Source organism: Scyliorhinus torazame, chromosome 6 (assembly GCF_047496885.1).
Source record: "Scyliorhinus torazame isolate Kashiwa2021f chromosome 6, sScyTor2.1, whole genome shotgun sequence".
NCBI lineage: Eukaryota > Metazoa > Chordata > Chondrichthyes > Carcharhiniformes > Scyliorhinidae > Scyliorhinus > Scyliorhinus torazame.
Window position 1 is genome coordinate 87,492,634 of NC_092712.1, and position 25,680 is coordinate 87,518,313.

The window sequence follows — 25,680 nt, forward strand, 5'->3', positions numbered from 1 at the left end:
ATTGCAGTGTGCTGAAATTCCAGGGGCAGGATTCTCTGTTCCTGAGACTAAATATTGATGCCAGAGCAGGATGCATGGACTTCCACGACAAAACTGGCGCCGCACCTGGACCGATTCAGTGACTATTGAGGGGCTAGCATCGGTGCCACGTGAAACATAATCGATTCCAATGAGAACTGATGCAGGATCCACCAGGTCAGTGATTGACACTCAGGAGGCTGACAAGCTAAAGCCGCATATAGACATTACATTTCCCACACACATTCATCCCAGCCAACAAGATGGCAGTGATTGCACTGGAGGGCACCCATCTCGCTGATGGGTAGGCTGAGGCCAGAGGGCACCGGGGGGGGGGGGGGGGGGGGGGGGGGGTTGGCCTGCAGGGGGACCCATACGATCCGTGGTCCTAAGTTCGCAATGGGCAGTCAGCGGCATGCGCAGCTGCATGGCTGCCTTGCAAACTGCAGCAATGGTGCTCTGTGCCCGTCCACCCCGCCCCCACCTGTTGGCTAGCCCCCACTCTCCCAAGGCCTCCCAATGGCCTTGCTCCCTGGCAAGCAGAACGACTGACAGCAAACTAGGGCGATGTTGGACACGTTCCATATCCTCTCACTCTCCCTCAGCAGCCACAGCACCTGTTTCACGATTTTTAAAAGCACAAGTGAACCTCGCTGTTGGGAATTCGCCTCAGTGGAGGCCTCAGAGAATACAGGATCAGACCCGCTAACGAAATGCCAACGCAGTTTACTGTATGCGCACTCTGGAACGCATTGACACCACTGTCGAGGCATCGGAGAATTGCGATTTGGCGTGAAATCGGTGCCCGCTACGATTTCGGTGTCAAAACAGATTCTACGCCCAATCACATTTCCCAATTCCGGCGTCAGTTCCGGAGAATTCCACCCTGGATCTATTCTGATTTTAGCACAAAAGGTAGATATGGACAAAAATTGTTATTCACCACTTCTGTTTAAAAACAATTTGTCCATAACCAATGGAATGTCAATAATCTGAAATTATATATTTTAAGTTGGTTACTCTCCACGATCCTTCCTTCATCAAGCAGACCAGACCAAATCCCTTTAGGTAGGTAAACTAGACCCTTTGACCTCAACTCAAGTCAGTCAACAAGGATGTGCATTAGTTGGATCATCCACACGTTCTCACTATTGCCCATGGAATACTACAAACTTGTCAAATGGTTTTCCAAGATTGCCACTGGGCAATTTATACAAAACCAATCTTCTGTCTTAATGTCTGCTCTGCTTCACAGAACCTCAATTTTTAAAAAAGAAAATGAAGATATTCTGTATCGAAAGCCTCAGTCGTGAGCTGTCATTAATGGAAATTGTTTCCACTCCAACTGTTAGATCTTTAATAGATTAAAAAACTGCTTGTGTAGAAAATCTTTATAAATTCTGTCATGACCCAGTTATGAAGCATTATGTACTTATGAAAATGAAAACTTTGATCAGCAGACTTACCCGTCTGATTTCATCATATAAATTCTTCAGGTCTTCCTGAGCTAATGTGTAGGGATTTTTATACTGTTTGTCACTGTGCACTTGGTTACAGCAGCATTTTGTCCTAGTTGTGTACATAAGTCTGGATGGAGTTCTAAAACAAAAAAAGAGTTACATTTAGTGTTAGTGGCTACTGTACATAAAATTAATTTAAATGTCTAATGATTTTAAATTTGTTGAGGAAAACATATAGATCTCTTCATGTTCTTTTTCAATCTGCTTTTTAAATAAAGAATTATCCTGTAGCTTTTCAACACAGCAATTACCAGAACATAGCCAAAGGTCTATTCACAAAATCATAGAATGATGCAGCGCAAGGAGGCCCTTCAGCCCATCATACCGGCTCTTTGAAAGAGCTATTTCATTCATCTTACTCCTTTTCTCTTTTCCTATCGCCCTGCAATTTTTCACCGTTAAATTATCTAGTTCCCTTTTCAAAGTTATTACTAAATCTGCTTTTGCCAACCTTTTATTCAGTACATTCCAGATCATAACTAGCAGTTTAAAAAAAATCCTCCTCAGCATACCACCTCAGTTAGGTGGGGTTACTGGTTTACAGGCAGAGGGTAGAGGTGTGGGCTTACGTGGGTCTCTTTCCAAGGGCTGGTGCGGACTTGATGGGTCGAATGGCCTCCTTCTGCATTCTATGATTCTATACCAGAATTTCTTTTCCAAATTACCATAAACCTGTATCCTCTGACCCTTCTGACACTGGAAATAGATTTACCTTATTTATTTAACCCGTCATGATTTTTAACTACAAAGTCTGCTCATGACATCCTCTGCTCCAAGGAGAACACTTCCAGCTTCTCTCTCCACGTAACTGAAATCTCACATCCTATGAGTCATTCTCATAAATGTTCTCCCTACCTTCACTAAGGCCTTGACATCCTTTCTGGTTGGACACAATACTCCAGCTGAGCCCTGACATGTAAAAGGTTTAGCATAACTTTCTTGCTTCTGCCTATAAAGTTAAGTATCCTCTATGTATTGTTAACAGTCTGCTCAACTGGTCACACTGCTGACATTTCAATTACTAAGATCAAGTTAGATTAATTACAAACAAAACAAAGGCATTGCAAAAACACACCACATATACAAGATTCAATCTATTTTGTGATTAAACTTAAAAAGCAATGAACTGCAATGAATCATTAATATCTTATTTTTTTTAGGCATTTATAATTTTAACACTTTTAAACGGAAAAATCCAACAAAGACAAAAAACCCACAATAACACAGCCATACACCCTGACCAACATGGTCCCTATAAACACGCCATCTCACGGCCCTCCTTTCATTGGTTTTCATGCCCTTATTTGTCACTTACATGCCTCCCCCTTCAACCCCCCCCCCCCCGCTGATAGACTAATTTTCCTTAAAGAAGTCGATGAACGGCTGCCACGTCCAAGCGAACCCCTGTAACGAACCCCTTAAGGCGAATTTGATTTTCTCCCATCTGAGAAACCCCGCCATGTCGCTTACCCATACCCTCGACTTGGGGGGCTCCGAGTCCCTCCATCCTAGCAGAATCAGTCTCCGGGCCATAAGATATAGGAGCAGAATTTAGGCCACTCGGCCCATCGAGTCTGCTCCGCCATTCAATCATGGCTGATATTTTCTCATCCCCATTCTCCTGTCTTCTCCCCAGAACCCCGATCTCCTTATTAATCAAGAACCTATCTATCTCGGTCTTAAAGACACTCAGTAATTTGGCCACCACAGCCTTCTGCGGTAAAGAGTTCCACGGATTCACCACCCTCTGGCTGAAGAGATTTCTCCTCATCTCACTTTTAAAGGATTGTTCCTTTAGTCTGAGATGGTGTCCTCTGGTTCTAGTTTTTCCTACAAGGTGGAAACATCCTCTTCACATCCACTCTATCCAGGCCTCGCAGTATCCTGCAAGTTTCAATAAGATCTCCCGTCATCCTTCTAAACTCCCAACGAGTACAGACCCAGAGTCCTCAAACGTTCCTCATACAAGTTCTTCATTCCAGGGATCATTCTTGTGAACCTCCTCTGGACCCTTTCCAAGACCAGCACATCCTTCCTTAGATACGGGGCCCAAAACTGCTCACAATACTCCAAATGGGGTCTGACCAGAGCCTTATACAACCTCAGAAGTACATCCCTGGTCTTGTATTGAAGCCCTCTTGACATGAATGCTAACATTGCATTTGCCTTCTTAACTGCCGATTGAACCTGCACATTAACATCAAGAGAATCGTGAACAAGGACTTGCTAAGCATTTCCCCATTTAGAAAATAGTCTACGCCTAAATTCCTCCTTCCAAAATGTATAACCTCATACTTTTCTACATTGTATTTCATTTGCCACTTCATTGCCCACTCTCCTAGCTTGTCCAAATCCTTCTGCAGCCCTCTTGCTTCCTCAATACTACCTGTCCCTCTACAGATCTTTGTATCATCTGCAAACTTAGCAACAGTGCCTTCAGTACTTTCTTCCAGATCATTAATGTATATTGTGAAAAGTTGTGGTCCCAGCACCGACCCCTGAGGCACACCACTAGTCACTGGCTGCCATCCTGAAAAAGACCCCTTTATCCCCACTCGCTGCCTTCTGCCAGTCAGCCATGCCAGGATCTTACCCTTAACAATGGAAGCAAAGGCCAAAATGTTGATCTCTCTCCTCCCTCTGGGCTCCCGGATCTTCCGATACTCCGAATATCGCCACCCCTGGACTCGGGAGTCACCCTCCCTTGCAGGATCTCATACATGACATCTCCAAATCCCTGCCAAAAGTCCCTCAACCTCGGACATGCCCAGAACATGTGCATATGATCCACAGGACTACCCGCACAGCGCCGACACCGGTCCTGCACCTCCTCAAAAAACCTGCTCATTCGGGCCACAGTAATATGAGCCCTGTGGACCACTGGAACCCGTTCCCGCCTGGCAACTCAAACTCCTCCTCTAGCTCCTCAACTCGGAAAGCCCGCCTCAATAAAAAGATCTCCAAATCTCTCGATCCCTGCCCGCTGCCACCTCCTGAAACCCCCGTCCAGCCCCCCCGGAGCAAACCGATGGTTGTCACAGATCGGTGTCCACACCGACACCCCCTCCAACCCGATGTGTTGCCTCCACTGTCTCCACACTCTCAGGGCTGCCACTACCACCGGGCCTGTGGAGTACCGAGCCAGTGAGAACGGCAGAGGTGCCATCAACAAAGGCCTCAGGCTCATGCCTGTACAAGATGCCACCTCCACCCACTCCCACAACCCGCTTCCTGGCCATTAATATATTAGCCGCTCAGTAATAATTGATAAAGTTCGGAAGACCAGCCCCCCCATCCCAAGACCTCCCACAAATATTTCCCCTCCACCTGGTCAAAGGCTCTCTCTGCACCCATGGCCACCACGACCGATCTCGCGCACCTCCGTAGGCATAATTATTACACACAAGAGCTGCCTAATATTGGTCGCTGGGTGTCGCCCCTTAACAAATCCCATCTGGTCTTCCATTATTACCCCTGGGACGCAATCCTCGATCGGTGTGGCCAAGGTCTTTGCCAGCAGTTTAGCATCCACATTTAATAAGGAGATTGGTCTAGATGACCCACAGCTTTCCGGATCTTTGTCCTGTTTCAAGATGAGAGAGATCGATGCCTGAAATAACATCGGGGGGAGCACTCCCAGTTCCTTTTATTCATTAAATGCCTTTACCAGAAGCAGTCCCAACACCCCGCAAAACTTGTTATAAAATTCCACCGGGTATCCATCCGGTCCCAGGGCTTTGCCCGATTGCATCGCCCCCAGCCCTCTATTATCTCCCCAAACCCGATTGAGGCCCCCAGGCCCTCCACCAACTCCTCATCCACCTTCGGGATTTCCAGCACCCCCAAAAATCGTCTCATCCCCCCCCCCGCCTCCCCGGCTGGGGGTTCCGATTTATACAGCTTTCTATAAAAATCTCAAAACACACCATTCAGCCCCACTGGGTCCAAAACCACCTTCTCACCTGTGTGCCTCACTTTCCCTATTTATCTGCTGCCTCCTGCTTCCTCAACTGATGCGCCAGCATCCTACTAGCTTTCTCCCCATAATCATAGACCCCCCCCTTACCCTCCTCAGCTGCCCTGTCGCCTTACCGGTGGACAGGAGCCCAAATTCTAACTGACGTTCTTTCAAAAGCCCATCCTCCGGAGTCTTCGCATATCTCCTATAAGATTTCTCCCAACAACCTTTCTAACTCCACCCGCTCCGCCTTCTCCTTGTGGGCCCAAATTAAAATAAATTCCCCTCTGATAACTGCCTTCAGCGACTCCCAGACCAACCCCGCCGACACCTCACCATTATGATTGATCTTTATATACCCCCGGATGGCCTCCCTCACCCTCACACACACCTCCTCCTCCACTAGCAGCCCAACATCTAACCTCACTATGCAAGTCCACCCAGCGCAGGCATAGTCTGACACAACTATTGCTGAATATTCAGCATCCACCACCTCTGCCAGCAGAGTTCTGTCCAGCACAAAGAAGTCTATCCGGAAATACACCTTATGTACATGGTGGAGTGATATGCATCACTGTATATACACAAGAGGTTAAGGTAAATACACTAAACTAAGTAACCATTAGAGGGAGCATCAGAGCTGGGTGAAGATATACATAGACAAACAGGAAGTGGCCTCTCTCTCTTCACAGGAATGGCAGCTGGTGAGCAGGACACAGACAGGCAGCTCAGATGTAACATAGTCTAAGTGCTGAAGAGGGAACAAACTCAGAAATAAAGCATCTACTTCAACTGTAAGACTACGAGATTTATTCAGACACAAGGAATAATACATGGTACCAGGATCAGGTGACTTCAGAATGCTTACTAGAAAAGTTACTCAAGATGCAGACAAAGCACGATTGAAAACAGAAGAAAACTCGGACGTGGGGAGTCTTCGCTGAGTCGATGCAACTCGTTGTAACGCCACCGCAGCTGAAAACAACCGGTAATTTAAGTCATAGATGGAAAATCTTTAAACAAACGTTCGAACTGTATATCGTAGCTAATGAGTTGAGCGCGGTCTCAGAAGAAATGAAAATAGCACTTCTCCTAGCAGGACATGAAGCTAGAGAAATCTATAACTGCTTTAATTACTTGAAAGGTGAAGACAACACCCAATTAGAAGCAATACTTAAAAAAATTGAAGATTACTGTAACACCAGTAACAATGCTGCTTTAAGACACTCAATGCTCAGAGACCAAATTGCACAGGGGACGAGTGATGCAAAACTCAAACAATCATCAGAACAGAAAGGTTTAATGCTGGAAATCACGATTGACAAGTGCAGATCAGAAGAAAAAAAAACTTTAAGTTTTTAATAAGAAAAAACAGCAAAAAAGTTCTTTTCCACTGGTCTGAAGTTAAAATGGCGTCCGAGCACATTTTAAACTCTCCAGGGAACAAAAGACGAATATCTGGGTCTGCGCATGCGCAGGAAACGCAGCCGCGCATGCGCAATTGAAAAAAGGCGTTTTGGGCGCAAATCGTTCTGCGCATGCGCAGTTGAACAAAAAGAGCGCAAAGCTTGAAGAGGGATCTGCGCATGCGCCAGCCGTGCATGTGCAGATTGCGAATAAGCGCACAGTAAAGGAAAATTATTTGCGCATGCGCAATCGATTCCTACGCTTTACATCACGAGCGTCATGACGTCAGAGGTCCCAGACCACTCCCACTTAAAGGGAATGTCCGAAAATTGAAAAAAAGAGTTTTAAAGCTACAATTTTTCACCTCGAAAGACAGAACAATGCCTGAACTTTGTATGTACAGAAGCACTCAACAAAGTGAAACTACTCGAGTCCAGTGAGACCAGTCAATTAAAACCTCATCTACTCTAACCCATCCACAAGAAAATGAAATCTTGAAGATTTTGGCTCCAGAAGAGGAGCACCAAGAAATCAATGATGATTCAAGCGAACCTGACATGACTCCAAAAGTGGAGCATTGATTCAAGTGAACCAGAAATGACTCCAGAAGAGCACCAAGGAATCACATCAACCACAAAGGAGTGATGGCACCAAGGTCAATGCAACATTAGATCATTCACACAATCCTAAAGAAGAAACACTAAATGAAACTCAGATACCACAAAGGACACTTAACTTTGAGAATGACTCGAATTATTCACATGTCATTGAGCGTAACAAGAACAAAAACCACAATAAGCACAACAGAAACAAGAAAAGCAACAAAAACAACAAAGTCTACAAGAACAAAAATGAGAAACAAAGAAAACAACTGCAACAAACACGACAACAACAAGAACAACAACGAAAACAACGAAAACAACAAAAACAGAAACAAGAAGCATGACAAAGTACAACAACAAAAACAGAAACGACAAAAACAATAATGAATAAACAATTTGTACGACAGGGTACAACTCTGCACATGAAGGACAATGTAACAGCACAGTTCAAACCAAAGGCAAGAGTACAAATATACCATGGCAACGAATCTCACAAATTCACATTTGCTCCACTACAAACAAGCAAACCAGCTTTCAAGGCAGATGACATATAGAATCAATACCGCAAGCACAGGAAAAAGTCCAGGTCAGGCAACAAATATGAGACACAGAATCAATACCGCAAACACAGAAAAAAGTCCAAGTCAGACAACAAAGATGCCATACAGAATCGCTACTATAAGCATAGAAATAAAAGTCTAAGTCAGACAACAAAGTGATTCGACCATTCGAATACCTCATGATGACTTCTTAGTTACTTAAACACAAGAACACTGACGACATTCACAAAGAAATGACAACATCAACATCACCACTTCAACAACAGAAGATGAAAGCAACTCAACCGTACAAATTCATAAAGTTTGGATGCATAATTTTTAAAAATTAAGATTGGACTCATAAATATTAATTGGTTTTGTATAATCATCAATATCATCACAACTTGTACATATCATTTATCTATCTGTTTTGTACAATTTTCTTTAACAAGGTACAGAAACTATGGAACAAGAAAAAAGGGGGGGTGTAGTGATATGCATCACTGTATATACACAAGAGGTTAATGTAAATACACTACAACTAAGTAACCACTAGAGGGAGCACCAGAGATGGGTATATATACATAGACAAACAAGTGGCCTCTGTCTCTCTTCACAGGGACGGTAGCTGGTGAGCAGGACACAGACTGGCAGCTCAGATGTAACATAGTTTAAGCACTGGAGAGAGAACAAGCTCAGAAATAAAGCATCTACTTCAACTGTAAGACCACGAGCTTTATTCAGACACAAGGAATAGTACACATGGGAGTAGAAAGAAAATGCCTTACCCCTCGGCCTCCCGAATCTCCACAGATCGACCCCCCCTCCCCCACAATGTGCGCCATGAACCTCCAGATCTCCTTCACCATAGCGGATACCTCCCTCTACCTAGAACTCGATTGGTCCAACTTTGGATCAAGAAACGTGTTGAAATCTCCCCCCATAATCAGTTGATGTGAATCTAGGTCCGGAATCCTCCCAGACCCACCTCAAATTCCACATCATTCCAGTTCAGGGCATACATATTCACCAATACCACAGACATTCCCAACAGTTTCCCACTAACCTTGACATATCTCCCCCCAGGGTCCGCTTCTATATTCTCCACCTCGAACGCCACCCGTTTATTGACCAAAATCGCCACCCTCTTCGTTTTAAAGTCTAACCCTGAATGAAACACTTACCCAACCCATCCCTTCCTCAACCTAATCTGATCCCCCAGCTTCAAATGGGTCTCCAGCAGCATAGCTTTCAGTTGCCTCAAGTGCGCGAACACACAGGCCCTTTTGACTGGCCCACTCAGTCCCCGAACGTTCCACGTGACCAGCCTGGTCAGGGGGGGGGCACACCGCCCCCTGCCAATCAGCCATTGCCTCTCCTAGGACAGTCTTCGGCCCATGCCCTACAACTCCCATGGCCCACCCTTGGGCGTCCACCGTCATCAACCCTCCTCCTCCTGAACTTTAAAGGCCCCCTACCTGTCAGCAATACTGTCCCACCCCCCCACCCACTGATCATCAGCTTACCCCCAATTGCACTTCTGTGAACGAGGTCGCCCAGCTAGCCTAGCAGCTCCCACCCCTGGCGCCTAGCATCCATCCCCCTTACTGATACCCCCCCATTCAAACAGTGCAAACACTCAAAGAAAGTAATGAAACAAAACCAACCCCGCCCCAGGCCCGAACACATGAACTCACCCCCCATCCCCTAACAAAGAACAATAAACAAGCCTGAAGCCGAAAAAGAGAGAAAAGAAACGAACACCAGAAACAGAGATTTTCCACAGTACAGTACAATAACTTCACATCTCCTCCACCAAAGTTCAGAGTCCTCCTTCTCCTGCCAGTCCATTGTCTCACGAACTCCGCTGCCTCTTCTGACAAGCTAAAATATAGTTTCCTGCCCCCATATGTGAGCCGGGCGTGTAAAAGAAAAAATGGGAAAATATGTCATTTGAAACATGGAAGTCTGGCAATACCTGACCTAAGAGTACATGAGAGAATGTAGGGAAAAATCCTACGAAGGGTTAACAGCAGCTGCAAAAGAAGGTTTTGAAAAGCCTTTCCTCAAGGGAAAAAGGAATGTTTGGTTATGAGTGTCACAGGATTACTGCACTCACTAGTATTATGTGATGAAGTAGAGTGTGAAGACCGTGAATTAAAACCCGTTAGCAGCATTGATAGGACAGATGATAAAGTTAAAATGTCATGTTTGGAACTTACCTTTCATAAAGATCCAGTCATAATAAAAAACATTGAAGTAAAAGCAGAAGCAATACCCGAAATGTATCAGGGTAAGGTTTCGACCAGATTGGATCACTGAGCGAGCAAAAAAGAGGGGCTTGAGATTCTTCGAATCTCACTCGGGTGCAATGACAGAAGGAGGAGGCTTAACAGGCCTTAATTTTATGATGTACATAAATGATAAAGAAGACAAATCAGTCAAAACAAAAAGGAAAGCAATGATGGCAAAGGAAATCCAGAAGTCCTGGAGAGGGCACTTCTGGAGTATCCAAACAAAAATAGAAAATACAAATTAAAGAATAGGGCCCTCTCCACCCTTGACTTGTTTATTTGATTTGTCAGATGGAAAAAAATAATACAGACATACTTGTTCGGACGAAGAAAGAGAACTACACTCCAGAGAAAAATAAGGATCAAGTTTGAAGAAGGAAGGGAAAAAGCGAGGACTAGGAGTAGGCTAGATGGGTTAAAATGTGGGGAGCACTTACAAGCAGCCTGGGATACGTACTAAACTTATCAGATAAATTAAAGATTTTTAGACAGCATTCGGGGAAAACTAATGATACTCAATGGGACCCCGAGAAAGGGCAAGTTAAGATAGGAAATGTGTTACAAAACAAAACCACAAGTAGGAGTAATAGTCACAGCATTGCTCTGGAAATTGGGAATTTGTAAATGAAGTCAAAACTTATGTTGCAAATGTTTCAATAAAATTACTCAATGGAAAGAACAAAAAATGATATAGTGAGAGAATTAAATGACAAGAGCCCGGAGGTACACTTTACGGGTTAGAAACAAAGCAAAATGGACTTCCGGTTGCGGCAGGGATGAGCTAGCCCGCACGTTTCGGCGGCTCCAGCTCCGACGGAACTTCGGGCTCTTTTAAGAGCCCCAACGGGGACTTGGACGGCCGTAAAACCCGGTGCGAGGCGCGAGGGAAGGGAGTCCCCCCCGGAAGACGGAGGGAAAAACCGGCGGCGGCGGCTGCAGCCCGAAGAATCTGCAGCCAGAAGATCAGAGAGAGAGAGAGAGAGAGAGAGGGAGTGAAACAAAATGGCGGCGGAGAAACCACAGGTGACATGGGGGCCTGAGCAGGACGAGGTGGTGAGACGGTGCGTGGACCTGCTGAAGAAGGAGGTAATGACCCCGTTGTTACAGGCAATTGAGGGGCTTAAGGAGACTCTAAAGACCCAGGAGACGGAACTTCGCGTGGTGGAGCAGAAGGTGTCAGGTATTGAGGACGAGGTCCTGGGCCTGGCGGTCAAGACTCAGACGCACAAGGCACTTCATAAAAAGTGTGCTGACAGGATTGAGGCCCTTGAAAATGGAGCGCGAAGGAAGAATCTTAGGATACTAGGTCTCCCGGAGGGTGTGGAAGGAGTGGACTGTGGAGCGTACACAAGAAAGATGCTGAGCTCACTGATGGGTGCTGAGGCCCCTGCGGGCCCCATGGAGGTGGAGTGGGCAAATCGGATCCCGGCGAGAAGACCAAAAGCGGGAGAACCACCGAGGGCGATAATCGTGTGATTCTACCGCCTTAAGGACAGAGAAGAGGTCCTGAGATGGGCCAAAAAGATGCGGAGTAGCAGATGGGAGAATGCGGTGGTAAGGATCTACCAGGATTGGAGTGCGGAGGTGGCGAGAAGGAGGGCGAGCTTCGACCGAGCCAAAGAGGTTTTGCACAAAAGGAAGGTGAAGTTTGGGATGCTGCAGCCGGCAGGACTGTGGGTCACGCATCAGGAGAGACACTGTTGTTTCGAGACGGCGGAGGAAGCATGGTCCTTCGTCAATGAGGAGAAGCTGGACCGGAACGGAGGGACTGATGCTGCAGGGAACTGTTATTGTTGTTATTATTGTTTTTGTTGATGGGATGGTGAGGGTTGAGCGAGAAGTGAACAGGGAGGGGGGGGGGACACTGGGGAAGCGTGGGCACCGGTGAGGGGGGAGAGGCGGGACATGGTCAGAGAATGGGGAGGGAGAGGGGAAGGGGAAAGGGAGCTGCGCCATGAGAGGCGGGACAGGTAAAGGGATGTTCCCGCGCCAGAAAGAATAGGGCGGGAAAACGGGCGCAAGGCGGATGGGAGTTCCCTCGCACCGGGGGGGGCCGAGGAGCGAGCAGGAGCAGCCGGGGTCAGTTGAGGTGATATGGGGGGGAGCAATCAGGCTGGATGGGGATCTAGCGGGGGGGGACAGCTGGGTTGCTGCTGCGGAAATCCAAAAGGAAATGGGTAAAGAGAAGGTGGTCGGGGGCGGAATGCGACGCTGGGGGAGCGAGCGGGAGCGCGGAGGCGGGATATGGGACTGGCCTAGAGAAGGTAATGGCTAGTCAACACGGGCGGGGGGCAGGTAGCCCCACAGTGAGGCTGATCACGTGGAACGTGAGAGGCCTGAATGGGCCGATAAAAAGGGCCCGAGCGCTCGCGCATTTGAAAGGACTAAGGGCAGACGTGGTTATGCTCCAAGAGACGCACCTAAAGGTGGCAGACCAAGTTAGGCTTAGGAAAGGATGGGTAGGATAGGTGTTCCACTCAGGACTGGACGCAAAGAACAGAGGGGTGGCCATTTTGGTGGGGAAACGGGTAGCATTTGAAGCAAAGAACATCGTAGCAGATAGTGGAGGTAGATATGTAATGGTGAGTGGTAGGCTGGAGGGAATGGAGGTCGTGTTGGTTAATGTGTATGCCCCAAATTGGGACGATGCGGGGTTCATGAGACGGATGCTGGGGCGTATTCCGGACCTGGAGGCAGGAAATTTGATTTTAGGAGGGGACTTCAATACGGTGCTGGACCCGGGGCTAGATAGATCCAGCTCAAGGACTGGAAGAAGGCCGGCAGCGGCCAATGTACTTAAGGGGTTTATGGACCAAATGGGGGGAAGTGGATCCATGGCGATTTCTTAGACCCAGGGCTAGGGAGTATTCCTTCTTCTCCCACGTCCATAAAGTGTACTCCCGGATAGATTTTTTTGTTATAGGAAGGTCGTTGATCTCTAGGGTGGAAGAAGCTGAATACTCAGCCATAGCGGTTTCGGATCATGCCCCACATTGGGTGGACCTGGAAGTAGGAGAGGACAGGGAGCAGAGAACACTCTGGCGATTAGATGTGGGACTGATGGCGGATGAGGGAGTGTGTGCAAGTGTGCGGGGGTGTATTGAGAGATACCTGGAGGTCAATGACGACGGCGAGGTCCCTGTGGGAGTGGTCTGGGAAGCACTAAAAGCGGTGGTCAGAGGAGAGCTGATTTCTATTGGGGCCCACAAAAGGAAAACAGAGGCCAAGGAAAGGGATAGGTTACTGGGGGAGATTTTAAGGGTGGACAGGGAATTTGCAGAGACCCCGGAGGAGGAGCTGTACAGGGAGAGGAGACGACTCCAGACCGAGTTTGACCTTCTAACCACCAGAAAGGCGGAGGTACTGTGGAGGAAGGCACAGGGGAGGAGGTATGAATATGGGAAAAGGCTAGTCGCCTGTTGGCGCACCAACTGCGAAAGAGGGCAGCAGCGAGGGAGATAGGAGGAATTAGGGATGAAAGGGGAGACACCGTGCGAAGGGCAGGAAAGATAAATGAGGTGTTTAAGACCTTTTATGAAGAACTGTATAGGTCTCAGCCCCCAGAAGGAGAGGAGGGGATGCGGCAGTTCCTGGACCAGTTGAGGTTCCCGAAAGTGGAGGAGCAGGCGGTGGCAGGCCTGGGGGCGCCGATTGAGGTGGGCGAGGTTATTAAGGGACTGGGAAGCATGCAAGCAGGGAAGGCCCCGGGGCCAGACGGGTTCCCGGTGGAATTCTACAGAGAATATGTGGACCTGTTGGCCCCGTTGTTGGCGAGGACGATCAATGAGGCCAGGGAAGGGGGGACACTACCCCCGACAATGTCGGAGGCGACGATATCGCTAATTTTGAAGAGGGACAAAGATCCGATGCAGTGTGGGTCCTATAGACCTATTTCACTATTGAACGTGGACGCCAAACTGCTAGCAAAGGTGCTGGCATTGAGGATAGAGGACTGTGTCCCGGGGTGGTGCACGAAGACCAGACAGGGTTCGTAAAAGGGAGACAATTGAATGTTAACGTGCGACGACTATTAGGGGTGATAATGATGCCCTCAGTGGAGGGGGAGGCAGAGATAGTGGCGGCAATGGACGCAGAGAAGGCATTTGATAGGGTGGAGTGGGAGTATTTATGGGAAGTGTTAAGGAGGTTTGGGTTTGGGAACGGATTTATTCGCTGGGTTAGACTACTTTATGGGGCACCAACGGCAAGCGTAGTTACAGGTCGACATAGATCGGAGTATTTCCGATTATATAGGGGAACAAGACAGAGATGCCCGCTGTCTCCATTGTTGTTTGCGCTGGCAGTTGAACCTCTGGCCATGGCGCTGAGAGACTCCAGGAAATGGGGAGGGGTGACTAGAGGGGGAGAAGAACACGGAGTCTCGTTATACGCGGATGACCTATTGCTATTGCGGACCCAGCCGGGGGGGGGGGGGATAGGTTAAACATGGGGAAGAGTGAATTATATGTGATACATCCAGGGGACCAGAGTAGAGAGATAGAAGGCTTACCGCTAAGGAAAGTGGAAAGAAACTTCCGATACTTGGGGATTCAGATCGCTAGGAGCTGGGGAGCCTTGCACAGACTTAAGCTGACACGGCTGGTAGAACAAATGGAGGAGGACTTTAAGAGGTGGGACATGCAGCCTTTATCGCTGGCGGGCAGGGTGCAAGCAATTAAGATGATGGTCCTCCCGAGGTTCTTATTTGTATTTCAATGTCTCCCTATTTTAATCACCAGGACCTTTTTTAATAACATAGATAGGAGCATTACGAGCTTTGTGTGGGCAGGGAAAGTTCCGAGAGTAAGGAGGGGGTTCCTTCAGCGCAGTAGGGACAGAGGAGGACTGGCACTACCGAACTTGGGAGATTATTATTGGGCCGCCAATGTGGCAATGATACGTAGATGGATGATGGAGGGTGAGGGAGCGGCGTGGAAAAGGCTGGAGAAGGTCCTGTAAAGGGACGAGTCTAGAGGCGCTGGTGACGGCGCCGCTACCGTTCTCACCGAAAAAGTACACCACGAACCCGGTGGTGGCGGCAACACTGAACATATGGGGACAGTGGAGGTGACAGAGAGGGGTGCGGGGAGCCCTGGTGGGGTCCCCTATCAGGAACAATCATAGGTTCGCCCCAGGAAGAATGGATGGAGGATTTCAAAGCTGGTACCAGTTGGGAATTAGGAAGGTGGGAGATTTATTCATAGATGGGACTTTTGCGAGATTGGGAGCACTGGAGGAAAAGTATAAGTTACCCCGGGGGAAATTCTTGAGATATATGCAGATGAGGGCGTTTACTAGACACCAGGTGAGGGAATTCCCGCGGCTCCCGACACAGGGGATACAGGACAGGGTGCTTTCAGGGGTGTGGGTCGGAGAGGGCAAGGTGTCAGAGATTTACCGAGAGATGAGGGAAGAGGGGGAGGAGTCGGTGGGCGAACTAAAAAGAAAGTGGGAAGAAGAATTAGGGGAGGAGATAGAGGAGGGTATGTGGGCTGATGCCCTAAGCAGGGTAAATTCCTCTTCCTCATGCGCCAGGCTTAGTCTGATTCAATTTAAGGTGCTACATAGAGCACGCATAACGGGGGCAAGATTGAGCAGGTTCTTTGGAGTGGAGGACAAATGTGGGAGGTGTGGCGTGAGCCCGGCAAACCACGCACATATGTTTTGGGCGTGCCCGGCACTGGAAGGGTATTGGAAGGGAGTGACGGGAGTGATTTCGCGGGTGATGACGGCCCGGGTCAAACCAGGCTGGGGTTAGCTCTATTTGGAGTTGCGGAAGAGCCTGGAGTGCAGGAGGCGAAAGAGGCCGATGTCGTGGCCTTTGCGTCCCTCGTAGCCCGGCACAGGATCCTACTCATGTGGAAGGAGGCGAAACCCCCCGGACTGGAGGCCTGGGTAAACGATATGGCGGGGTTTATTAAACTGGAGCAGATAAAGTTTGCCCTGAGAGGATCGGCTCAAGGGTTCACCAGGCGGTGGCAGCCATTTCTCGACTACCTAGGGGAACGTTAGAGGGAAGACGGATGACCAGCAGCAGCAACCCAGGGGGGAGAGGGGGGGGGGGGGGGGGGGGGGGGAGGCAGTTGAGTATAGGTCAATAGACTACGAGGTTTTGCTACTTGTATATTATTACTACTATTATTATTGTTAAAAAGTTTAAAAATTTCTGTTTTGTTACTGTTATCGTTTCGCTTGTTTTGTAAGCGGGAAAAATGTTGCTCAGGGAAAAAAATTTCAATAAAATATATTTTAAAAAAAGAAACAAAGCAAAATATCAAATTATTACTGAGCAGTGAAACCTTCGATCATCCATCTCTGACTGGACATGTGTCCTGGACATCAGCTGATGGATGATCTGCGGTCGGCACGGGGCACGTACTACGCGGTGGAGTTATTACGGGTCTCGGCAGACAGCACGACTGACGAGGAACCCCCACATGCTAAATGCCAATAGTTTAAATTTTTGTTTTTTGCAGCTCGATGCCACGGCGGAAAATTTGTAACCAATGCAGCAAACAATATTGCATTGGAGAGCTGTAACAGTTATTAAGGAAGAAATGTCATGTAAATTGTTAGGGACTGTTATCTATGTATGTATGATAATGGGGGCATGTGTGCCATTCAAGAACTTGATCAGCAATCACAAAGGGTGAGAATTTTTCTAAACCGTGTGAATGTTTTAACAGAGGGGATAAACAAGCAAAGTATAATAATGGTAGTTTAGTGTGTTTTCTTGATTTAACTGCACGCAACATCACGAATAATATTGATGTTGTTAACACACCATATTTTGTAATAACTATTGGTCCCAAGTGCTGGCTCATAAAGCACTTGGATTGAGCCACAAAGGGATGTGTCGATATTGTACTTTATCTTTTAGTGTTGAAATTCTGATAACTGCTGAAAATATGTAAAGCTGTAACACACAAACTATGTGTGGTTAGGTAATGAGCAATGTGTTTATTTTTAAAACATTTTTTTACTGTGTATTTAACAATAGGGAGAATTTATTTGGAAGAAAACGTGATGGTTCGATGTGTCGAAAGACGATTCAATTGGGTTATAACCCCAAAAGTTGAATGTATTAAATGTGCCTACTGATGTCCTAGGGGTGGTTTTGCGACTGCTGTTGGCTTATTATGTTGCAAATGTTATAATGGCAAATATACGCTTCATGTGGTAAGGGAAATGATAAAGGAAGAAAGGGATTTGAAGGAAACTTGGCAGAAACTTATTATCTCATGTAAACCAGGGGCTGGCAGACATACATGGTTCAGGACAATATCAGACATTAATGTGAGGAAGTCAGGAATAGAAGCAGGATCGATTGAACCTTTTAAATTGATTAAGCAAGGGAATCAGGGGATAGTACATTATATCATAATTTACCATTCCAATGAGAAACGGAAAGGAATTTAGATGATGGAAAAATGGGACACTAGACAGTCAGTGATGGACAAAATACTTTTTTGGTTACTGATGGACAGAGTTGTGTGCTGTTTCTAAGGGACATGAGGAAGCTTCTACGGTGCTGCTACCCCAAGGAAGTAAAATGCTTTGGAGGCAGTGGAACACATGGATATAGCCATTGGGTTACCTTCCTGAGCAGCTACAGCCATGGTTCACAGCGATTGGACTCGAGGAAAGAACGAAAAAAAAGAGTCTATCAACACTGGTCTGAGATATGGATAAATTTACAATTGATTTCGGTGCACAATTTAAAATCACGACATGTACATACAAATGACAAAGATCGGGGATATATGTTAGTCAGTACAATTGGATGGAGGGATAATTGACCGAAAGATATAGTTATGTTTCAAATGCCAAGACGGGGTGTAAAAGAAAAAAATGGGAAAATATGTCATTTGAAACATGGAAGTCTGGCAATACCTGACCTAAGAGTACATGAGCGAATGTAGGGAAAAATCCCACGAAGGGTTAACAGCAGCTGCAAAAGAAGGTTTTGAAATGCAGATAGCCTTTATCAAACAGGCGTTCAGTAAACAGCTTGTGACTATTCAAGCTGTAAAACTGATGTATGTCTTTTAAGTCACAGCAGATTGAACTTTTAGTTATATGGTAAAAAGCAATATTTTGCACCTTCTTTGAAGTTAATTATTTTAGTAATTGAGCAGCTAAAAAAGAATTGCTAGGATCTTCAGTTGAATTGGGTGCCAAATGTTTAGGTGTGAAATTCTGCTGACACCAGGAGAATATGGGAAGCTGGAGACAACGCGTCCACGGGAACACAGGTTAGACACAAATCGGAGTCAGAGTTCTGAGCTGGGGGCACTATTTGGTAATAAAGCAACTTTAGGAATGACATAAACCAGATGTAACACCCCTCTGTGATCAAAGCACTTTTGAACATCATCAGGGAAACAATGTAATCAAGAGTTCGATGAGCTGAAGTCATGCTCAATATGAATACATAGTTGTGTTAGAAATAATTCAGATTAAAAGTACCTTGTACAAATCAAGAGTTAAATAAAGTTACTTTACGATGTCATATAAACTTAATGACTGCTAGAAGGGGAATATAAACCCTAAAAAAGGGGACAACCAGCAGAGTCAGCTCTCATAGCTCGGTCATGGGAAGAATAGAACATAGCAACCAAGCGGAACAGCAAATCCATCTGAGGAAGACGAAAAGTTAAAGAAGAGAGATTGTCAAGGTGGACCTGAAGGTCTTTTCAACCAACCAGGGGAATCCAGAAGCAAGATCTTTTTACTTTTCTGTAAAGACAGTGATTGCATCTTTTAAAAGAAAACATACAATAATAAGAACTTAAAAGTTTTAACCTGAAACAGTGGTTATTACAAAGTCTACTTTACTCACTTAACAATGCGGGACCCAGGATCGATGCTACTAAGTGGTAAGTAGATAAAATTCTTCTATGAAGATATGAGTTATACAGGGGATAACTTGAAAATATAGTTCGACCTGAATCGCACCCACCTAAGTCTGCATCGGAGTCAGGGAGTGAGAATCCCTGTTCACCATTTAGAATGTCTTATTGACCCTTTTTGGTATAGGGGGAATTCTAACTAGTGGTGAGTTTTTTTTACTTCAGGTGCAATAATCTGAACTTCATGCCCTTCTTGTATAGGGCCACCTTGACCTTGTTGAAGCTCACCCTCCTCTTAGCCAGCTCTGCACCAGGTCCTGGTATACATGGATCTCGCCACCTTCCCAGGCACAACGCCTCGTCTGCCTGGTCCACCTCATGATACACTCCTTATCGATGAACCGATGCAACCGCACTACCATCGCCATTGGTGGCTCGACCCCTGGGGCTTGCGCATCTGCGCCCTGTGGGCTCGATCCACCTCCAACGGCCGGTCAAACACACTTTCCCCAAGCAGCTTCTCAAGTTTCTTCCCCACGTACGCACCAGCATCCGTTCCTTCACACCCCTCCGGCAGATCCACGATCCGAATGTTCTTTCTCTGTGACTGGTTCTCCAGATCCTCCACCTTCTCCAGCAGTCACTTCTGCTGGTCTCGCATCAGTTCCATCGAGGTGGAGTGTTCTTCATGCTCTCCCGTCTGCTCCTCCAACTTCTGGATCGCCTGTCCCTGGGCTGCCAGTCTCGTATCAACGCGGTCAACCACCACCTCGATCGAGTCCATCGCCTGGGCATGATCCTCCAAACTTTCCTTCCGTTGTTGGGTTAACTTTTCGTTCAGGACGCTCGCTGAGCCGGCAGGCCCGACCCCTGCCCTTCTGCCATCTCCGCGTGCATTGCCAGCACCACACCCGCTCCAACCAACTGATTTCCTCTTTTTCGGGCACTTCTGGTCCACAGCTCCATAAACTAGGGGGTCAATCTCTTCTGCTCACACTCCTACACCTTTTTCGTTCACAAATCCAACTGCAAACCAAGGAAAAGGCCACAAAAAGACCACCACGAGCAGGAGCTACCACAATGCGACCACTCACTCCATGGCCGCCACCAGAATGAATCTTATTTTTTAATACCCACCTTCCCATTGATTACAAATGTTGATTTGTGCCAGCTCACCTCTTCTTGCCCTTCCCCACACCCCTTTAAGTTTCATCATACATACCAAGGAATTTAAAAAAGTCGCAGCCATGCATAGAGTTGAATCTAATAAAAACAGAAATATAAAGAGAGAATAGCAATAAACTTAGTTTTCCAATCAGGATTTCTGGGCTTCTAAAACTCCCAACATCTAACTATGCACTCAAATCAAATACTGCCAGCCATACAGGCGAGGCTACAGCGGTGTGCTTGAAGCAAATGTAAACACAAAAAGTGATTTTTTTGATATATCTAGTTTCGGTCAACAGAATTACTTCTTTGGGTACTAAAGTCGAAATTTCCAATGTTGACAAACACTACAATTGAGGGGGAAAGAACTTGTGTTTTCCAAATGGCTCAGCGAGTTCATGCCGATTGGAATAGCTCTACAATGCGAAATGGAAACCCAGGGCTTGTTGCCAAATTATATTTTTTTCCTGTTTATTCATGGGATGTGACGGTTGCTGGTAAGGCCAGCATTTATTGTCCATCCAAAATTGCCCTGGATAAGATGTTGGTGAGCTGCCTTGCAGATGGCAATGTTCTCATGCGTCTGCTGCTCTCGTCCTTCTTGATGGAGAGGTTGTAGGTTTAAAGGTTTTACTAGCATCCTTCAAGTCAAGTTACTTGCTCTCTTTTCCACAAATAGTGAGTGTATGGTTGGTGCATACAAATAATGTGACTGCACAAGACATGCCTCAAATGGTTCTTACCTCCACCAAGAACCTGGCTTTGTGTAAGCTGTACTGTTTAAATAGATTCTTCTGTGTAAATGCAGCTCCTGTACAGGAATACAAAAAACACCATTTTGAAATGATTGGAAAGACATTGCTATTAACTGAATGTAGCAGATAGCTCTGCTCTAGTCTTGCACAATGTCTATTTCAAAAAAAAATTAAGCATGAAGTATTAAAGAAGTACGATCAACAAAGGTAAATCACACGGTGCAGCACAGCAAAGGGAATTTATAAACCTGTGAATATCTGAAGCAAATAATGGAAGGCAAGCAGAGCTTGCTGGAAGTATTCTAAAAAACCCTCTTCGATTGAAGGTTGAGGGAAATACATGCTAGAAATACACAGATAGTTCAGTAACAAAAAAAAAAAGAGTTTAACATTTCAGATTCATTGAAATAGTGCTAGGTTTAAGTCTTAAACTGACACCTCATATCATTCAGGAAGTTGTTGAATGAAAATTAGCCAGAAAAATAAAATGCTGAATTTATGTTTAATGTACTGTTGTGATCACACAAATACAGCAAAGTGTTTTTATTGCATAAATAATACAGCCAAGTACCCCATCAGAAAATAATGCAATTCACATGCCTGGCTTCAAACTCCAAAAATAAGAGTTCTCTATTATCTTCTCCCTCAAATATGGACTTAACATATGGCAAAATAAGGTAAAGACAGAATGTAAAATATATTACCATAATAGCTTAATTTAAACATCTATCTGAAACTTTTGATTCAAAAGAAGAGTCAAAAGAAGAGTGATAGGTGTACTCATGCTCCCAGATTTTCTATTCCTTTTAAAGGGAACTCAATTGGCATTCTTGACAGCAGAATTGCTAATTATATCAATTTTGCAGTTGAGACACACCTTAGCTTCTCCACTTCATTTGACTGAATATGAAGGAGTTTTGGGGTGAGGGCAATTAGCTCACATTGCATTAAAACGTTTTTTAAAGTAAGGAGCACAGCTACTTAAGATTGTCAAGTTCCTGCTTGGATTCAAACACTGTAAATGTGCAAATGTTTATCTGCCACTGTACAGAATTAGCTCATTTCAGTTGGGATGACAGTCTGGGCCACTACAATTAGCTCTGACACACCTGGAGCAGAAATAAGACCAGCCAACATTCCTATTGCTGATAGCCATCTGGCAATTATAATAATAATCTTTTATTGTCACAAGTATGAAGTTACTGTGAAAAGCCAATTATTGCAGTGTCTGCGTGGGTCTCACCCACACAACCCAAAGATGTACAGGGTAGGTGGATTGGCTACACTAAATTGCCCCTTATCTGGAAAAATAAAAAAACACTGGCAAATGTTGCAGCTTGTTGAGTGGGATGTAGCAGAGCTTTTAAATGGCACACTAGTTCATAATTATAGTTAAACAAACACTCTGGCCAATGATATTTCTCAATTGTCAACAATACTGGTTAATAAATGTGATTGAAGCAAACCCTCTGACAAGGTCCAACATGGGCAACTGATAAAATCACGTGGGATCCAGGATAACGTGGCAATTTGGATCCAAATTTGGCTTGGTGATAGGAGACGGTGGTGGTAGAAGGTTGTTTTATAGAATCCCTACAGTGCAGAAGGAGGCCATTTGGCCCATCGAGTCTGCACCGACCCTTGGATAGGGCACCCTGCCGAGGCCCACCTCCCCACTCTATTCCCAGAATCCCAACCCAAGGGGCAATTTAGCATGGCCAATCCATCCAACCTGCACATCTTTGGATTGTGGGAGGAAACCGGAGCACCCGGAGGAAACCCACACAAACACTGGGAGAAAGTGCAAACTCCACACAGACAGTCACCCGAGGTTGGAATTGAACCTGGGTCCCTGGTGCTGTGAGGCAGTCGTGCTAACCATTGTGCTGCCGTGTGTGACTGGAGGCTGGTGTTCAGGGCTTACCACAGGGATGAGTGCTGGGTCCCTTTATTGTTTGTGATTTAAGTTTGCAGATGACATTAAGATTGGCCGGGTTCCAGCGAAGAAGGTGGTTTTGGGTTACAGGAGGATATAATAATAATCTTTATTAGTGTCACAAGTAGACTTGCATTAACTCTGTAATCAAGTTACAACAAAAATCCCTATATAGATGGATTGGGCAGATCAGTGGCAGATGGAATTTAACCCTGAAAAGTGTGGGGTGATGCACTTTGGAAGGAGTAGCACGATTACTCAACGATTGGCAGGATACCAGGAAACTCAGGATCTTGGGGTGCTTGTCCATGAAGTCAGGAGGACAGGTGAATAGGGTAGTTGAGGCATATGGGACAGATATGGCATAGATTATAAGAGCAGGGAGGTTTTGTTTTTGCAATACTGATCACATTGGGAAGGACATCGGGATAATTCTCCAGCTCCGCTTATGTCCACTTTAGAGAGCAGACTCTTGGTTTAAAGGTCTGATCCAAAGTATGGCACCAATGATTAGTGCAGCATTAGTGCTAAGTTAGATATTTCCAGACCAATATTTCCTGAAATCACCTTAAATTTGTGCCCTCTGGTTACCCACACTCGTGGCCACTGGAAACAGATTCGTCTTATTTAATCCAGCCATTCAGGAGTGTGTAAACCTCTGTCAAATTTCTTCTTAACCTGGAACATTTTACAGCTTCCTATATATAAGGCTGGTACCAGAAAATTGCAAATGCTAAACTTTATTCAAAAAAAGGGTGCAAGTTTAAACACAGCAACTACAGGCCAGTCAGTTTAACATTGCTGGTGGAAAAACTTTTAGAGACCAAATTCTGGAACCGATTTAAATCAAGTGTGGATTAATTTTGGAATGCTAGCAGAAGATTAAAAGCAAAATTAGGAAAGTAAAGTTGATGCAGTGTATATGGATTTCTAAAAGCTTTTTGATAAAGTGCCACACATTCACCAGCAAAGTTGAAGTCCATGGAATAAAAGAAAATGGCAGTATGGATACAAAGTTGGCTGAGTATTGTGAACTGTGAAGAGGATAATGATATACATCAAGAGGACATAAACAGGCTGGTGGAATGGTGAAACAAATGGCAGATGAAATTTAATGCAGAAACATGTGATGTATTTTGGTAGGAAGAATGAGGAGAGGAAATTCAAAATAAAGTGAACAAAGTGGTTAAATGGGCGCAAATTAATGAAGGGGCAGGACAGGTTGAGGAAGCATTTAGTGAGACAAATGGAATTTAGTGCTTTATGATGAACCTTCATACAACTCGCTTCAACTGGAGTATTGTCTCTTTCTGGGAACCCACTTTATGAGCCATCCATGTCCATATGGACAATATTCAGGCTTGGGTTGATAAGTGGCAAGTAACATTCATGCCACACAAGTGCCAGGCAATGACTGTCTCCAACAAGAGAGAATTCAACCATCTCCTCATGACATTCTACGGTATTAACATTGCTGAATACCCCACTATTAGCATCCTGGGGGTTACCATTGACCAGGCACTTAACTGTACCAGCCATTTAAATATTGCGGCTACAAGAGATCAGGCTGGGAATTCTGCGAGAGTGACTTACTACCCGATTCCCTGAAGCCTGTCTCCTATCTACAAGGCACAAACCAGGAATGTAACAGAATAATCCCCAGTTGCCAGCTCCAACAACACCAAGAAACTCAGGAGAAAGCAGCCTATTTGATTGGCACCCTATCCACCACTGATGCTCAGTCGCAGCAATATGTAACATGATCAAGATGCACTGCAAAAACTTATCAAGGCTCCTTCAACAGCACCTTCCAAATCCATGAGCTCTATCACCTAGGACAAGGGTAGCAGATGCATGGGAACATCGCTACCAGCAAGTTCCCTTCCAAGCTTCACACCCTTCTGACTTGGAACTGTATTGCTATTTCTTCACTTTTGCTGGGTCAAAATCCTGGAACTCCCCCCTTCCTATCAGAACTGTGAGTGTTAGATGCCATAGATTCATAGATGTTTACAGCATGGAAACAGGCCCTTCAGCCCAGCTTGTCCATGCCACCCAGTTTCTATCACTAAGCTAGTCCCACTTGCCCGCATTTGGCCCATATCCCTCTATATCCACCCTGCCCATGTAACTGTCTAACTGTTTAAGAAAAAAAATTGTACCCACCTCTACCACCAACTCTGGCAGCTCGTTCCAGATGCTCACTACCCTGTGTGAAAACATTTTCCCTCTGGTCTCTTTTGTATCTCTCCCCTCTTACCTAAAACTTATGCCCTCTAGTTCTAGACTCCTCTACCTTTGGGAAAATATGTTGACTATCTATCTTATCTATGTTCCTCATTATTTTATAGACCTCTATAAGATCACCCCTAAGCCTTCTATGCTCCCAACAACACATGCCACAGACTGCAGCGGTTCAAGGTAGCAACACTTGAGAAGTACCCACCTTCTCAAGGGTACTTCGGGATGGGAAATAAATGATAGCCCTTTTCCACATCCCATATACAAATTTCAAAAAGGATGTCAAGGCATTAGATAGAAATCTTTTCTGCATCATGAGTCGTCCAGGGACAAGAAACTTCAGGGCTGCTCAATGGCTACCATGAAACACAGTCTAATTTCTGACAACTGC

At 45.7% G+C, this 25,680-nt stretch overlaps 1 protein-coding gene across 4 annotated transcripts in view; it reads right to left on the bottom strand.

Annotated features, from left to right (window-relative positions):
- The window catches only part of LOC140424883 (all trans-polyprenyl-diphosphate synthase PDSS1-like), a 63,469-nt gene that overhangs the window by 36,614 nt on the left and 1,175 nt on the right, over positions 1-25,680 (bottom strand). For all 4 annotated transcript variants that reach the window (XR_011947718.1, XR_011947717.1, XM_072508443.1 and 1 more), the window contains exons 2-3: positions 21,101-21,168; positions 1,485-1,617 (exon numbers count right to left, since the gene is read on the bottom strand). Coding sequence is in view for 2 of the 4 variants with exons in the window: in XM_072508443.1 (XP_072364544.1) it covers positions 1,485-1,617; positions 21,101-21,168 (201 nt within the window). In the remaining 2 variants the exon portion in view is untranslated. The remainder of the gene's footprint in view (positions 1-1,484; positions 1,618-21,100; positions 21,169-25,680) is intronic.